The sequence below is a fragment of the Lagopus muta genome, chromosome 1, assembly GCF_023343835.1.
Source record: "Lagopus muta isolate bLagMut1 chromosome 1, bLagMut1 primary, whole genome shotgun sequence".
Classification (NCBI taxonomy): Eukaryota; Metazoa; Chordata; class Aves; order Galliformes; family Phasianidae; genus Lagopus; species Lagopus muta.
Window position 1 is genome coordinate 152,845,608 of NC_064433.1, and position 18,227 is coordinate 152,863,834.

The following is an 18,227-nucleotide window of genomic DNA, read 5'->3' on the forward strand; positions in this document are numbered from 1 at the left end:
GCTAAAATAACACTTAAAGTATTCACAGCAAAAACAGAATGAATGATAAAACACTCTTGCTGCAATCAGAAACAGGCTTTGGGTGAGAAATCCACCCAGTTTTACGGGAGTCAATCATTTATCTATCAGCAGCTGTGGAAGCACCTGTAACAGGTACTGGGAGATGCTGTGTGTGTTGGCAGTTGCTCCTCCAGCTTTCACTGCTCTCTCCACTCCTATCCACTTAGTCTCTCACAAACATAGGCCCTCTGAAAAGATTTGAACACATGTTGCTGCATGTTCATGTTGCTACATGAACAGGGCTCAAATCACTAACAAGATATGTTGCTCATCCTGCAGGGCTGTCACGTGTCTTTTATTTATTTATTTATTTATTTGCTGGACTGCATCATCTGCTCAGGCAGTGTGCTCTCACTGTGGTCCCAGGGGCAGCTCAGGTATCCCAGGATCTACACTTGCATTGCTGTCTGTCAGCATCTTGTGGTCTCTTTCGGGACACTACAAAATGTAACCAAAGACTTTTTTTCCTCAACCATGTTTATACACAGTTAAAAAGTATGCATTTTCCACCACTGGTAGATTTCAAAAACCTAAAAATATTGCAAAACAGCTTAAATTACACAGTCTGTGATTTATGGCACAATTATAAGATATGACATGGTGGTTATTGGTTGTGAGATTAAGTATTACATGTTTCAGACCACAAAACATACTGGGGAAGTTCTAACTGTGCTTGCGTATTCATCTCTAAAAAGAAAATTGGCGTAATTACATCCACATATCTAAAAGGGAGAAAGAGCTGCAAAAAAAAAATGAAGTTTATATTTGAAGACAAGAGTTGTAAATACATAAAGCATTTATTTCACTTTTTAATTGAACATTTAAACAGAAGCTAACAATTTGATTTTAATTGGTCCTTTTTACATAAACACATTTGAAGAATCCTGCTTTTTAGAATTTGTAACACTACTTTTCCCACACATAAGTCATCTTTGGCATAGGAAATTAAGACTGATGCAAGAAGCATTAAAAATCAAAGAAAATAACTATAACTGTTGCTTGGTTTGGTATTTTACTAAGCGTTGAGGAAAAAAAATCAAAAGAGAAACTTATCAACTGAGTTGCAAATGAAGCAATACTGAAATGTTGTGGTCCATCCTAAGATACCAACACAACTGCAGCGGGGCATGAGTCATACCATCCAACTAATGGCACACAGGGCAATGCAAGGCTGTTTAGTTTTATGATAAAAGAAAAGCAGGCAGCTTCCTTGGGTGGTGACTCTGAATGGGCAGCTTGCTGCCTAAGTAGCCTGTGAATTAATAGATGTTTTTTTAAGCCTGATCTACCCATCCCTGCCTTCTGCTTCCATATTCCTCTGCTGCGGCTGCTGCTGCTGAGAAAGGAAGGGCTCATTAAGAGGAACAGGGTGGTTGATGCTGTGAAGTTGTTTTCCCTCCTGCTTCCTGGTGTCTCATCCTACTTCCGTAAGCAATAGGACTCTCCACCTTCCAAGTACAACATAGCCATGTTAGTGCACTGTTTCTTCCTGTGCTAACAAGGCCCATATTTTCCCACAGTCCCTGAAAATTTGGAAGGCATATCTGTACTCAAACTCAGTTAGGGAAAGTGGATGCTTGTTTGGGGGAGGGTGAAGGAGCAGAGGAAAGAAAAGAGATGTGACTATATTGAAATAAAAGGTTCCATCTCTTAGGATGGTGGAAGAGAAAATGTTTTGGGGTAGGGAAAGAAAACTTACAGAAGGGGAAGAAAGAGACCCCAAGCCCTTACACGTTTCCATCCTCCAAGCTCCACTGATTCCTCCAATGTCACTTTTTCCCAGACAGTGGAAATGTGCTTTACATCAACACTGACTTTGCTTGTGCTGTTGAGAAGCTGAATAAACCACTGCTATTTGGGAAGGATGAACTTGTGTGAGTTTCTAATACCTGGCTGAGATGGGAGATGCTCCTCTGCCCAACAGGCCCTCCCTAATCTAAAAGGCAAACTGCTCCAGAGTCCCAGTGTTTTATAAGGAGCTGTTGCACTGGAGTATGAGGTAACAGTCTCAGTTCTTTGATGGAGGTGCAACCAGTTTGCCCGGTGAGCATCTACAGCAGAGCCAAAATTAGTACCCAGTCCATTGCTGTAACTGAAACATGGTGGGACCACTTCCATGACTGGAGTGCTGTGATGGATAGTTACCAGATCTTCAGAAGGGATAGACAAGGAAGGAAGGCTGGTGCTGCAGCCCTTTATATTAAAGAGTGTTTTGATGTTGAAGAGCTTGGGATTGGAAATGATGAAGTTGAGTGTCTATGGATGAGGATCAGGGGGAAGGATTGGGGGGGCAACGTCTTGGTGAGGCTCTGTTATAGACCACCTAATCAGGATGAAGAGAAGAATGAGGCATTCTATGAGCAGCTTACGTAAGTTGTGCGATTGCCAGCACTCATTCTCATGGGAGACTTTGACTTCCCTAATATATGTTGAAAATATAACACAACACAGAGGAAGTAGTCCAAGAGGTTTCTAGAGTGTGTGGAAGATAGCTTCCTTACACAGCTGGTATGAGAGCCTACCAGGGGTGGTGCCCTGCTAGACCTGCTCTTCACTAATAGAGAACGACTGGTGGGAGATGTGAAAGCTGGGGACTGTCTTGGGCAGAGCAACCACAAAATTGTAAAATTCTCTATTTTTGGAGTTGTCAGAAGGGTGACTAGCAAAACTACAATCTTGAACTTCCAGAGGGCAAATTTTGTCCTGTTCAGGATGCTTGTTGCAGGGGTCCCTTGGGATTTACTCCTGAAGGCTTAACAGTTCCAGGAAGCCTGGATGCTCCTCAAGATGGAAATCTTAAAGGCACAAGAACAGAGTGTTCCTGAATGCCATACAGCAAGCTGTAGGGGAAGAAGAACAGTGTGGATGAACTGGGAACTACTACTGAGACTGTGGAAGAAAAAGAGTCTATGTCCTCTAGAAGAAGGGACAGGCTACTTGGGAGATTACAAGGAGGCTGCTAAGGCATGCAAGGAGGAAGTTAGGAAGGCAAAAGCCCAACCTGAACTCAGATTGGCAGTACAAGATAATCAGAAATCCTTTTATAAATTTATCAATGATAAGAAAAGAAGCAAGGAGAATTTCCATCCTTTCCTTGATGCAGCAAGGAATGTGACCACTGAGGATAAGGAGAAGGCTGAGATCCTCAATCCTTCTTTACATCTGCCTTTAATAGGCAGATCAGTTATCCTCAGGGCATTTCATGCCCTGATCTGCAAGTCTGGGATGGTACACAGAATACGCCCCAGGTGATTCAGGTGGAGACAGTTAGAGAGCTTCTCCTCCATCTGGACTGTCACAAGTCCATGGGACTGGACAGGCTCCACCCCAGGATACTGGGGAGCCGTTTCAATGATTGCCGAGCCGCTCTCCACCATCTACCAGTGCTCCTGGTTGTCTGGAAAGTTCCTAGAGGATTGGAGGCTTGCTGATGCGACTCCCAGCTACAAGAAAAGCCATTAAAGAGAATCTGGGGAACTACAGGCATGTCAGCCTGACCTCGGTACCAGGGAAAGTTATGGTGCAAACAATCTTGGGTGAGATCACAGGGCATGTGTATGGCATCCAGGGGATCAGGCCCAGCCAGCACAGGTTCATGAAAGGCAGATCGTGCTTGAGCAACCTCGTTCTACAATTGGGTGACCAGCCTGGTAGATGAGGGAAAGGCTGCTGATGTAGTCTATCTAGACTTCAGCAAAGCTTTTGACACAGTGTCTCACAGTATTCTTCTAGGGAAACTGGCTGCCCATGGCCTGGACAAGTATACCCTTCTTTGGGTAAGGAACTGGCTAGAGGGCCATGCCCAGCAGGTAGTGGTTAATGGAGTTAAGTCCAGCTGGCAACCTGGTAGAAATGGTGTCCCCCAGGGGTCAGTACTGGGGCCCATCTTGTTTAATATCTTTACTGATGACCTAGATGAGGGGATTGAGTGCACCCTCAGTAAGTTTGCAGATGACACCAAGTTGGGAGTTGGCCTTGATCTACCTTGGGTAGGGAGGCCCTTCAGAGGGATCTGGATAAGCTGGATCGCTGGGCTGAGGTGAATGGGATGAGGTTGAACGAGGCCAAGTGCTGGGTTCTGCACTTTGGCCACAACAACCCCATGCAGCGCTACAGGCTTGGGGATGAGTGGCTGGATGACTGTGAAGAGGAAAGGGACCTGGGGGTGTTGGTTGATGCTCGGCTGAACATGAGCTGACAGTGTGCCCAGGTGGCCAAGAGGGCCAACGGCATCCTGGCCTGCATTAGAAATAGTGTGGCCAGCAGGAGCAGGGAGGTGATCATCCCCCTGTACTCAGCACTGGTGAGGCTGCACCTTGAGTATTCTGTTCAGTTTTGGGCCCCTCACTACAAGAAAGACATTGAGGCCCTGGAATGTGTCCAGAGAAGGGCAGTGAAGCTGTCAGGGGTCTGGAGCACAAGTCTTATGGGGAGAGGCTGAGGGTGCTGGGATTTTTCATTCTGGAGGAGGCTCAGGGGAGACCTCATTGCACTCTACAACTTCATGAAGGGAGGTTGTGATGAGGAGGGATTCAGCCTCTTCTCCCAGGCAACAAACAGGACCCGAGGAAATGGCCACAAGTTGTACCAGAATAGATTTAGATAAGACATAAGGACGAACTTTTTCTCTCAGAGGGTGGTCAGGCACTGGAATGGCCTGCCCAGGGAGTGGTGAAGTCACCGTCCCTGGCTGTTTTCAAGAGGCTTCTGGATGAGGAGCTATGAGATATGGTTTAGTGGGTTGTGGTAGCAATGGTAGTGGGAAGATGGTTGGACTAAATGATCTTGTAGGTCCTTTCCAACCTTGTGATTCTATGATTCTATGGTTCTGAGATTCCAGGGCAAAGCCCACACCCCCCATTGCAGTTTGCATGAAGTTTGTGGTTACTGTGCACATGGGTGTGGCTGGCTGCCCTACATATCTCCCACAGCCAGAGTTAAATGTTTTTTTTTTGTCTGCTAATGCTGGTGGCATTTGTTTTGCTTCTTTCTCTAGAGTAACTCAAAATATGAGGTTGGATCAGAAGTCTGGCACATCTGGAGAAGGAACTGCTTGGCAATGGTGGCAACAGATCCCTCTTGTTGGAGACGGATTTGGCTGGAGCTGCCTCTCTTTCTCAGATGTGTGTGCAGCGACCCAGGACAAATGAGTTTTGTGGTATTTGTCCTCTGTCCTCCTTCATTCTGTCAGTGACATCATTTCTCATGAGAAATGTTATTTGTTTCTTATAGAAGCAGGAAGAAGCTGTGAGAGCTTCTCCTCCTGGGGGCTTGATGCAACATGGGAACTGACTGTGTTAATGAATGATCTTGAGATGTGGCCGAGAAGAAAAACTCCAAGCCAAACAAAAAATCCCAAGTAAAATTATTTCATAGAATCACAGAATTGTCTGAGAAGGAAGGGACTCTTAAAGGTCATCTAGTCCAACTCTCCCGCAATAAATAGGGCCACCCACAGCTCCATCAGGCTGCTCAAAGCTCTGTACAGCCTAATCTTGAATGTCTTCAGAGACAGCATCCACCACCTCTCTGGGCAACCTGTTTCATTGCCTCACTAGCTTTATTGTAAAAAACTTCCTCATTATATCCAGTCTAAGTCTCCGCTCTTTTAGTTTGAAACCATTTTCCCTTGTCCTGTCATCACAGACCCTGCCAAAGAGTCTGTCCCTTTCTCTCTTATTGTCCCCTTTCAGATACTGAAAGACTGCTCTCATTTCTCCCTGGAGCCTTCCCTTCTCCAGGCTTAACAGCCCCAGCTCAGTCTGTCCTTGTAGGGACAGAAGCTTTCCATCCCTGGGATCATTTTTGTGGCCCTCCTCTAGATCTGCTCTAACAGGTCTATGTCTCTCTTCTACTGAGAATTCCACATCTGGATACAGTCCTCCAAGGGAGGCTTCAACAGCATAGAGTAGATGGGCAGGATCACCTCTCCACCTGGGCTTTGCATGCAGCCCAATGTACGGTTTGCTTTCTGGGCCGTGAGGGCACATTGCTGGTGCATGTCCATCTTCCCTTAACTCCTACTCTCACAGGACAGATGAGGAGTGGAGTTTCTGGAACATTTGGGGAAAAAAAATGGTGTAGGAATGAAGGTGGAAATGGAGTTGGAAAACTTGCTTCTGGGCTGCGCCAAAGATATGTCCAGACCTCAAGAAATCTCTGTAAGGACTTGGAAAGATGGGCTTCAAAAATTTGCTGTATTCTCACAAACAGGTTGACAGTATATAAAGATAAGTATGGCTCCTTCGTTGGTGTCAGGACATTACCAATTACCATGCTCTGAAAGACCAGGCATGAAGGACCCATTATCCACATAATCTCTGAGCCTGATGGGCAATGAACCCAGATTCTGCTCACAAGTCTGTGCTGCTCTTGAACTCTGAGAGGCCTCTCATAACACAGTGCACAGGAAGGATGGGAAAGTGCAGCAGTTCTTTCCTTCAGAACAGGTATTTTTGACCTTTACTGTGCCTCTTCCAGCTGGCTGCTTCAGTGAGTGTTGACTTCATCTGGGTAGCACAAGGTTTTTACCCAGTATGACTTGTTGAAACAGCTGACCTCCCTGCAGCAAACTGCTTCATCATGCTCATTAGAGCAGATCTGTGGGCTGCAGCTTGTCCCCCCTGTAAGTTGCCAGAAAAGGATCCCACAGAGATGAAAAGACTGCTCTGCAACCTGCTCTATTAGCACTGCAACAGCAAGGCACCAGTGTTCTGCCAAGGAACAGTGCAAGAATGTGTCAGGGCTGTGGGCTAAAGTACACTGGTTTCTCTTGGAGGACTGGAGCAAGGCGGTTCATCCCAGACAGATTCCTGAACAGGACAGAGTAACTCACAGGTTAAGCAGTCTGCACATGAGGTCAGCTACACCATGAGGAAGGAATCACTAGGTGCAGCCTTCTTTGCTGTGGATTTCATCCACAGCAGACACATTAGCACAGACTCCAACCTCAAAACTGTTCAAACAAGCAGTGAGATTAAAAAAACCCAAAAACACAGATGTACTTGGAACCCTTATTAACTTTACTGTTTCTATATCCTCAGGCTTCACATTTGCTTCATTTTTACAATGATAATATAAACACAGTAAAGGTTTCTCAATTGACTATATGACTTCAGATGGTGACAGCTTTAAAAGTAAAAAAAAATCTTCAAGACTCTGGATAGTATTGAGAGAACTATATAAATATAAATCAAGAGTGAACTCATCCTGGAAAGTATAAATTATTTACAATTATCGAAAAGACATAATACTGCAAATCTTAACATCTCATTCCTACGGATCGCTAAAGGAATGTGTGCATGAAGCCTTTAACTCTGAGTTTATGTTACATTGAAGACCGAAATGTGAATCTGTCACTTAACTGTTCTCAGTTTAGCTCTGTGTCTGCACATGGCAGGGGCTCCTACAGGAAATGATGCTCTCCAGCTCGAGAAATACTTGACTGAGCTTCTGGTGGAATGCCCTAAATTAAAATTAAACATGATGAAAAGGGCACACGAGCAGTGACTACACAGAGGAGGGTGGAGATCAGAAGGACCTTCCTTAAGTAGAAAACGCATTGCACAGGATGACACATTTGTTTTTATCCATTTATCTTGTAAACACAATTATTATACATGTAGGCAAAGTCACAGTAATGACACTCACAAATTAGGCATGGAAAACCAAGAAGAGGAGCCTATGAGCAATCACAAGTCTTCCTAACCTTAATAAATTCTTGTTTGTTGTGGAGAAAAAAAAAAAAAAGTTTTAAAACATGAAGCATATTGAGTTCTCAAACATTAAAATAGCAAACATAAGAATAGCGTTGAATTCCCTTCATTGTAATCAACGATGCTGATGTCTGCCAGAATTAGTCCAAGATTTCTTGTCTTGCCTTTGTGAAGAGGTGGTTTGGAAGCTGACCTCTTGAGATTCATTCTATCCTTTCATTTTTCTGACTTCAAGATTTATAGAGTTCACCCATTCTGCCTGGACTGACCTTTAACTGAATGTCATGATACTTGAAGTAATAGCTTTAACAAGAACAAGGTCAGCTTCTAACCTGATATCAGGTTGGAAATTGGGAAAAGGTTCTTCTTTGAGGGTGGTCAGGAACAGGCCCCCCAGGGCAGTGATCAGAGCACTGAGCTGTCAGAGCTCAAGAAGCATCTGGACAATGATCTCAGTCTTATTTTTTGGTGTAGCCAGGAACTGGACTCGATGATCCTTATGGGCCCCTTCCAACTTGGGATTTTCTTTGATTCTACTGCTGGTATTTGACCAATATTTTCTTGAAGACTAGAGGAACATCTGTGAGCATGTCTACAAGCACTACTCATGATGTGCTTCGTATTCTGAAAATCCTCCTGGATTAGCATAGCTAGTCTCTAAATATTCCATGAAAATAAGGCCATGAGAGTAAGTCATACTTAGAGATGATTCTCAAACTTATGACTGTGACAGCAAAAGGATTGCAACACTCACAAATAGTTGCTCAAGCATGATGGAAATTCAGTTACAAATACTGAAAGTAGAGTCATGACCTGGGAAAGTCGTACAGAGATACACAAATTCATTAATATATCAAAAGAAAAGTGTAATGAATAGATATTTTTGTTGAATCATTGAAGCACAGAATGCGCTGGATTGAAAAGGACCACAGTGATCATCTAGTTTCAACCCCCCAGCTACGTGCAGGGTTGCCAACCACTAGATCAGGCTGCCCAGAGCCACATCCAGCCTGGCCTTGAATGCCTCCAGGGATGGGGCATCCACACCCTCTCTGGGCAACTTACTCCAGTGGGTCACCACCTTCTGTGTAAAGAACCTCCTTCTAATATATAACCTAAACCTCCACTGTCAGTTTAAAAGCATTCCCCCTTGTCCCACTACTACCCACCCATGTAAACAGTCGTTCCCCCTCCTGTTCCCCTCCCATCAAGTACTGGAAGGCCACAGTGAGGTTTCCCCCAGAGCCTTCTCTTCTCCAAGCTAAATAAGCACAGTTCCCTCAACCTTTCTTCATAGGAGAGGTGCTCCAGCCCTCTGATGATCGTAGTGGCCCTCCTCTGGACCTGCTCCAAGAGCTCCACATCCTTCCTGTACTGGAGCAGGATACAGTATTCCAGATGGGGCCTCACAAGACTCACAAGAGAGAGGGACAATCACCTCCCGCTCCCTGCTGGCCACCCCTTTTTTAATGCAGCCCTAACACAGTTGACCTTCCCCACTTCCCCAGCCTGTCCAGGTCCCTTTGGATGGCTTCTTTTCCTTCCAGTGTGTTGACCGCACTGCTCAACTTGGTGTCATCCGCAAATTTGCTGAGGGTGCACTCGATGCCATCATCTATGTCATTGACGAAGATGTTGAAGAGCATCAGTCCCCATATAAGTGATATTCATTTTCAAATTACAGAAGTATAAAACTGGTGTTAAAAATGAAGTGAAGGAACATGCTGTATTCAGGCTTTTTTTCTGGCTTTTTTCTTTTGGCAAATTTTTAGAAATTATAGGTTGCAAAGTCAATGAATTGGGTTTGCAAAAATACTGAAATTTACCTGACCTGGTTTCCTCAGAGAAATAAATGTCATTATTAATAATGCTATCTAATGAGATGAACAAACTAAACATTATATCTCACCTATATCCTTAACGCACTGAAGTTCTGGGAAAAGGTTTGTAGGAACAATCTAACAAAAATAACAAAATTGTACAGGCTTTTAATATGAAAATATTCCAGTTACTTTAATTTATATATATTCAGCTAAAGAACTAGAGAAAACAGTTCAAATGCAACAGATCTGTGGATTCATGTAGACTTTACAGGTGAGGGATCAAGCTAAGAAGTATGCTCCACTGAGCACCTTTTTTGAAAGTCCTGTCAAGTGGAGAGGATCAATAATTAGGGAGCATGCATAAGCCCTTCAAAGAGATTTGAGTGCAGCACTTGCTGTACAATCACGCCCACCATGTTGATGCCATGGCCCCATGTGGCAGATCCCACCCTGGGACACAAACCTGCCATTCTTGGTTTGAGGAGCGGGCAGATTTCTTCTTTGACAAGCCCCGCTACCTTTGAAGCTCAGATCTACTTGTTCTAATGGGACTGATTAGAGAGGGAAAGGAAACTTCAAAAGACTTCGCTGCCTCTGTGAACTAATTCAGCAGAAGGCTGTGCTGACAACCTCTTGTGACATGTACCATCATTTATTTTTTCCCTTGGCCCTCATTCTGCCCCTTAATATTAGCATATTCTTTCTGTTTGTGTGTGAGGATGCTGCAGTTTGCATATACATCACAGAATAATCAGTTCCTCCACCTGATGAGGGACCCTCATCTGTTTCTCCCTGTTGGGCTTCAGGCTTCTTTTTGCTCTGAGATTCTACTGTCAGTCACACGTTAAAGTGATTGTGATTCTGATTCAGCAGTGATACATGGTTGTGACTGCCTGACTGACGAGATATATGGCTAATTCCATGGGAAAGATGAGGAAGCCTGATACATAGCATAGGAATGAACAAAATGCCAACAGAAAACCCTGGGCAAGGGTCTGCAACTCCTCTAAGTCTATGTGCAGAGGGATGTGGAGGGTGTTAATTAATTCCTTGTTATTCAATTAACACTGATCTGTGCTGACCCTTTCTCTTTCCGCACTGTTGGACAAAGAAGATGAACATTCCATCTTCTCTGTGTGTCCAAAGCAGGACTACGCACCAGCACTCTACCCTCTGTTTTGACGCTGACACTACAGCTTTCTATTTCCTTTCTGCACTTCTGCCTGCCCTTACCAGCGGAACAACTTCCTCAGCTGATTTACCAAAATACCACTTCACGTCCAAATTTCTGAAAAATACAGCTCACCAGGTACCTTACTTACATGAATAAAATTTAAAATTAGTCTTACAGGTAAATGCCAAATGTTTCTCATTTACAGTTGTGCCTTCTCAGAGTGTAATTTTAAAAGGCCAGGGATGTTCTTTATTTTGGTGACACAGTGTCAAATGTAATACCCATCAGGAGCTCAGATGTCCTACTTAAGGAGTCCAAACTAAAGACAAAATCAAATGCATATTTAAATAATAAGATTATACAAATGCCTTGGTGACTGTGTAGGCATATAGGTTTAGCTGGTCTTGGAACAGTTGACCTCAATGATTCACATCTCACCCTTTCAAAGACAAAAATATTTTACTTATTCTCCCAGTTTCTAGATTGGCCTTCAATTTCAGTTTCCTTGAGCTCCAGAAGCCTACTTCAATGGGGGCCCTTTATGCAAGGCTCCTGAGGATAACAGAGTTACAGCCCAGGCTACTCAGACACTTCTTGTTTTTACTGCATTTACGTTTGTTTCAGTTATTTAAAGTATGGCCCAAAAATCAGAAGAAAAAAAAAAACATCTGCTTGATTGATGAACCTCACCACAATCATCATAGAGACTTGGTCGCTCCCTTCCACCACATGTTTGCAATAAACTGGATCCTTTCCCCATAGTTCTAGAACAAGCTAAGGTAGCTACTGTCTTCATGCCCCTACTCCCTTCCTCCTCCATCTCACAATTTGCTGGTAGCAAAATAGAAAAGGGTAAGAGAGGGGGAGCTCTGGATTTGAACCCATGATTATCTACACTGCTTAATTTTCCTCTTGCTTTGGTGTTGTGTTGAAGCACTTTCTGCTCTCTCTGCAAGACAACTGGCCTTCAAAATGTAAGCAGAGGTAGCCACTATCAGTTGGCCTCAAAGCCACAGGCTGCAAGCAGAGCTTGTGGGGCTGGGGAAGGTAAGGTAAGGCAAGCATGCAGCCTGCTGCCTTCCTGGCAGCCTTCTAGTCACTTGGTGAGGCGTTTACTGCATTCAGAATTTTTGTTCTTGTTCACAACGCTGCTGCTGTATGGACTGCTGAGAGAAGAGATGAAATAAAGGTGACTGCTAATTAACCAAGTGATTCTGGAACAATTTCCAGAACAAGTTTTTACTTGCATAACGGTGATAACATTTTTTTAAGCTCTAGAAACAGATGGTGATTTCTCCTCTCAGAGAAGGCTGCCAGTAGCATCAGGAAGTACACACAGTTCATCAGGCAGATAAATCTTGGGTTAAAACTTTAAGAAATCAAGAGTCACACTCCTTGCTACAAATGCTGGAGGAATTTCACACAGATAATGATGCTATTCAGAATCTGGAGGGTAATTTCCCAGCACCCTGATGAGCTGGCACTGCCTGTAAACAAAAGCGACTCTGCTTGAACAACGCACGACTCACGAAATGGCTTCCTTCACCCGCGGCACTGCAGCGCCCGAAAGCCGTGAGCAGAGACAGCACTGCCACCTGCTGCTCCCTAGGGCACGGGCCTCACTTCCATCAGGGGAACCACAGTATGGGTAGTTAAAGTTGGCATAATCCCACGATAGTGCATTTACTGCAAATTAATTAAAAAATGAAAATTAATAATTAAAAGCAATAAAGGCAACTGTCAACTTTGCAAAACAGAAGGGAATGAAGTAAGCTGTAATTAATGTGCTGTCACAGTTTCGAAAAAATAAACAAGCCATCTTGCCACTTGTTTCACAGCTTAATCACATCCTTTGATGCTGTTATCTTTGGCTGGTTCAACTGAAGGAGTTTCATTAGCAATTTAGTGAAAATGTAGGCAATCAGCATCTCACCAGATTAGGGCTTTACATTAACAATGCTGTCCTTAATTACAGGTATTATTGGGCAATGGCAGACTGATAATAGCTGGAATCTTGGAAATCTTGTCCTTGATGAACATTAGAAATGTGCCCACAGAGTTAATGTTTCAAGGTGATAATAGAAACCATTGCAATATTCATAGGTCTACAACAGTATGCCACTGGCATAAACTAATAGTGACGAATGAGACGGCAGATAAGGCTAGCAAGAGACACAGTTCATCAGTATTAACCTGGTCACTACAGGTAGGGCTAGTGAAGGGCAGTTCTATGATTGCTGTAAAGTTAGTGCTGGAGACACTATGCAAGGGGTTTTATGAACAAAACCTGGTGGTCCTGGAGCTTTTACATGAGACACAATTAGAAAATTTCACTAGAGTTTTAATGAGTTAGTTGTGAAAGTTTTCAGGAAGCACAAAAGTGATGGTGATTTTATCTGACGATGCACAAGTACAATCTGAAGGAAAGCCAACATACTGTTGAGAAAATTGATTTTTCACACCTTCACCTCAGAAATGCTGTGATGAAATAAATAAATGTACATGCAAAGGCATCCATAGTATGCATGTGGTCAGCCACTGCAGGTGAAATCGCAGAATCACATAATTGCAACTGATGGAAGGGACCTCAAGTGATCATTGAGTCCAACCCCACTGCTAAAGCAGGTGCCCTACAGTAGGTCATACAGGTAGGTGTCCAGACAGGTCTTGAATTCTCTCCGTAAAAGGAGACTCCACAACCTTTTTGTTCAACCTGTTCCAGTGCTCTGTCACCTTTATCATAAAGAAGTTCTTCTGCACATTCTTATGGAACTTCCTGTGCTATCCTTCAGTCTTCAAGCATCTCTCCCATTCACCAAGACCCTTTTAAAGATGATAGAGAGTGGTTCAGCAATCCCCTCTGCCAGTTCCCTCCACATTCATGGGTGCATCCCACTGAGGCCCATGGATTTGCATGTTGATTTTGGCTAGATGCAATCTGATAATCTCTTCCTGAACCCTAGAGAAGCTTTCCATTCCTCACACTCTTCCTCTTATCTCCAGGGTCTAGGATTCCTGAGGGGCAAATCAGGACTGAAACCTCAGGAAATTTTGCCTCTGAGTTGAAGGGGGCCAAAATGTCAGCTTTCGTGTTTATATTTGCACATGGATTCCACCAGGAAGAATTTTCTTTCTGAATTTTAGAACAACTCTTCTTTGTGCTAGATTCTAAAGAAAACAGCTTTTCCCATTAGTCAGAACACTTGATACGCAGTGTGGCATTACAGCTTGTTCGTACTTTCTCTTCCAATGCTTTGAATCAGGATCATCCTTGCTTGGCAAGTCAAGCTGCCTATGGCTTATCTACTCAATGTGTGTTAATGCTGCTCTGTAAGCCCATTCATCTGTTCTTTATAGGGTCTGTGATTGTAAGTCATTCAAGCGCATGAACCTGAGCCCTGCTCTACCACTACCTTCTGTCATTCTTTTTTTAATGCCTGGAAACTCTTCAGAACAGCAGAAAAATGTTGACTGACTGAAGTGGTTGGTCATGTACTCCCTCCCGCTTCTGGTGCAAATTCAAACAGTTTAGCTTATAATAAGCACACAGTGCAGCTTATCGAATGAGAGAGAAGCAGAAGAGTGTTTTGGCATACAGACATGACTCTCAGACGTATGATGCTCAGTGGATGGAAAAAGGGAAGTTATGCAAAAGAAAACAATTCTAGTAAGCAGTAAAAAAATAGGCTGTGGCTATCCAATCAGTTTTACAGCATATCCATTACTATAGCAGGTATATATGAAATTACCTTGAAGCTTCCCAACCTGTACACTAAAGGTATCACTTGAATGCATCCAGTTCACTTCTGAAGAGCTCCTATGGGTTATGGTTATTAAGGCTAAATGCAGTTACTGGTATTTTTCCTTTGTATAGCCAACACAAGACCATTCTCACTCCAATCCTCTGCTCCTCCAGCCCTGACCCCTCTTTTGGATGTGTGATGCATACTTAGCAATGTTCATAATCTGTCCACCAGTACTTACAGAGTACTTAGGGCTGTATGTAAGCGCCTCCTATGGCTTCTGAAACATTTTTTTTTCCATTGCAAAGTAAAACAAATAAAAACAAATATATTTGCTTTGGCTGATGGAAAAAAATGCATGAGTACAGTAAAAACAAATATGTGGAAAAAGTAAACAAAACACAACTTATGAGTAAATCTACTGTTGTCAAAAGGCAATGACCCGAACATCACCATTTTTTTATTGCAAATTGAGGGGACAGCCACATCAGCCTTGACCTGAGGATACAGATTGAGAGATCAAGAAGAGAGATGACATGCATAGGTAACTGGTGAATATTTTACCCTTTAAAATCATTCCAATATAAAACAGGTCTGAATAACCACAGTTATAATCTAATCTATGATCTACACAGTATTAAAGACAAGGCTGTGTAACTACTGTAATTCTAGAAAACTGACAATATGCAGTTCAAGGCTCATAAAATCCAGAAAGAACTGCTATCCATCCCCTCTGTATTTATTTTGCTTTTTCTTCTTTGTATTTCATTTTTTCCTTTCTCCTTTTCCCCTATAATAAGCTTTATGCTTTGCAATTTACGTGTTTTCTTTTTACTTTTTGGACTGCCAGTCACAGAGAGTTTTGACTTACAAAGAGATGTTTTCTTATTCTGGAAGCTTCTTTGTCACTTTGACTGCAGGATTTATGCTTCTGCCTCTCAGATAAGCTTCCCCTTCACTGAGATCCATTCTACAATCCCAGCCTCTTTCTATGTGATTTAACTGCTCAGAGATGAATAGATGTTTGGGTTTTTTTCCTAATTTTATTTGAAAAGATTATATTTAAGAGAATTGGTTCTCACATAATCAAGACTTTGTATTAAAAAATATAAACAATAACAATGAAAGTGTTCAATTATTTCAGGATGGCAATCTGGCAAAAGGCACATATGTGCAACACACATGAAAAATTATAAGGTGAAAGCAAACAGGTACCTTTAATGGCTGCAACCCTTTTCAAGCCAGAAAAAAAGTATAGCATATACTTCGGCAGTTGTCTCACGGCAGATATGGGAAAGACAATTTCTGAGTTTTACTACCCAAGCCCCCAGATTTGTATTCAAAAGTCAGAGTGATCTTTATTTTGCCAACAGTTTGCACGTAAGCAGAAGGGATGTGAAGAAGATTCCTTTATTAGACACTAGAACAGGTTGTGCAGAGAAGTTGTGGATGCCCCAGCATTGAGTATATTCAAAGTAAGGTTAGATGGCTTATGAATAACCAGATCTGCTGCAGTATGTCCCAGCTCATGGCAGGGAGTTGAACTAGATGATCTTTAAAGGTGCCTTCCAAACTAAGTCATTCTATAATCTAAGATTTTATTATAGCGTTAGGGAAAATGATTGATGACACCGTCCCTCCCATGTGGAAATACAGGTGAAGCTTCAGGGTTAGGAGGGGACCTGTCCCAACCCTAAAGACAAGTGCTGAAGCAAAGCCCCTGAGGGTAGGAGGCTGCTGTTCCCTCCTGAGGTGACACAGTGCTCATCACTGGCTGCATCATCTGCTCATACTGACGTGTCATGTCTCCAGGAAATGTTTTGGCTTCTAATCCTGTCACTTGAAAGGAGACTTAGTGGCAGACTGGGCATGTCCTATACACAGAAATGAAAAGGGAGCATTGCAGGGAACAAAAAAAAAAAAGACACAAATTTCTTTAATTGTGGTGTTTTGCATGCAAGATGAGCTTGTTGTTACAAATAATGTATGTGCAAAGGGTGCCTCTGGGCCTATGGGCAGTTCTGAGCAGTATAAAAGCCTGTCCAACACCACGCTCCCTTATCCACTTCTCTTGCCTTCTCCTTCTTGGTGAACAAGGTAAGCAGCAGTGCTCTTCTCATCACTGTCCTCTTTCTCTGTTTCTCCTCTTTCTCTTCTGACCTCCACTGAGTCTTTGACTCTGTTCTAACCTTGGTGTGAGTCTTACTCCTCGGTGGTGCTCCCACCAGCTCTGTTCTGCTTGCCAGAGTCAGAGGAGGTGGAAAAAGACCTTGGGCTGTCACTGCAGGGGCCTCTCCCTGCTCCCCAGCCTGCACCTCCTCTGTTGGTGAACTGTGAACTGTGGTGAATTGTGAGATGTGCTTTGCCTGCCCTTTCTCCTAGGTACACCTCCATCCCACAGCCATGTCCTGCTTCGATCTGTGCCGTCCCTGTGGCCCGACCCCGCTGGCCAACAGCTGCAACGAACCCTGTGTGCGGCAGTGCCAGGACTCCCGTGTGGTGATCCAGCCCTCTCCTGTGGTGGTGACCCTGCCTGGTCCCATCCTCAGCTCCTTCCCCCAGAACACTGCTGTGGGATCCAGCACTTCTGCTGCTGTTGGCAGCATCCTTAGCCAGGAGGGAGTGCCTATCTCTTCTGGGGGCTTTGGCTTCTCTGGCCTGGGTGGCCGGTTCTCTAGCAGGAGGTGCCTGCCCTGCTAAAGACTGGGGTGGACATCCTCTGAAATCATCCCAGTGATGCTTGAAGCCAGGCACCAGACTGAGGATGTAGCTGCTGGCCAAAGTTTCCAGATGGGCTGAGCACCCTCCTGTCCTCCTGCAAAGCAGAGAGAGGAAGCCAGGGTGCCAGCCTGTGCTGTCTGGAAACACAGCCAGCAGACGTCTTCTTCTGCTTTCTTCTCATCATCACAAGTTTTTGTTGTCTAGTGCTGTCCTCTGCCATGGGTTCATCCTGAAGCAAGCTGAGAGGGCCCTACTTCTTCCTCTCACCACGTGAGGGAGGAAGACATGCATCCTACTGTGGCAAAGTTTGCCAGCTGATTGCCAATCTGTTTACCAGCTGCTTTTGTAGCAGCTTTAAACTATGCACTGCTTTGACTCCTTCTTTAGATTCAATAAAATTTATGCTGCATTGTAATCTCAGTATCCTTGTGTTCTTTCCTGTTGAGATTCATAGCAGAGTCATTCAGGGAAAAATATTTTGACTTGGAGTCAAAATGTTGCATAGCACCATAAAGTTCACCTTTGTAAACTTTGTGTGGTATTGTCCAGGTCTTATCAGTGTTCAGGACGTTCCTCTAATGGGCATGTCAGCAGTGAGTGATGCTGGATATTGTTTTTCATTTGATAAGACAGGATAATTTGATAAGCTGGATACAGGAGTAGGACTTGATGGTCTTTTTGAGTCTCTTCCAACTCAAGATATTCCATGATTCTAGAATACAAAGAGAGGAGAGCTTCTTAAAAATCAAATTCCTGTATTCCTCAAAGGCTTAAAGAGCCTGCAAACTGCTGGAATTAAGTGTATGTGATTTGCTTGAGAATTTAGATACTTGCTTATTTAAAACTTCATTATATCCGAACACTGATTTTTCATTCCATATATTTCTGAAATGTCCTAACCATCTGACACTTGCTCTATCAATATGTTAATTTTTAGCAGTAAGGTGTTAATTAAACTTACTTACATGACTGAAAATCACAGATACTGTAG

At 43.4% G+C, this 18,227-nt stretch overlaps 2 protein-coding genes across 3 annotated transcripts in view; one reads left to right on the plus strand and one right to left on the minus strand.

Annotated features, from left to right (window-relative positions):
• ACOD1 (aconitate decarboxylase 1) overlaps positions 1 to 18,227 on the minus strand; it is a 37,286-nt gene that overhangs the window by 12,195 nt on the left and 6,864 nt on the right. For both annotated transcript variants that reach the window (XM_048967668.1, XM_048967679.1), the window contains exon 2: positions 17,757 to 17,948. The gene's annotated coding sequence lies outside the window, so the exon portion shown is untranslated. The remainder of the gene's footprint in view (positions 1 to 17,756; positions 17,949 to 18,227) is intronic.
• Positions 5,021 to 17,762, plus strand: LOC125703363 (feather keratin 1-like). Its single transcript, XM_048967739.1, has 2 exons — positions 5,021 to 5,218; positions 16,898 to 17,762. The coding sequence occupies exons 1-2, from the start codon at positions 5,120 to 5,122 to the stop codon at positions 17,213 to 17,215; spliced, it is 417 nt and encodes a 138-aa protein (XP_048823696.1). The 5' UTR covers positions 5,021 to 5,119; the 3' UTR covers positions 17,216 to 17,762.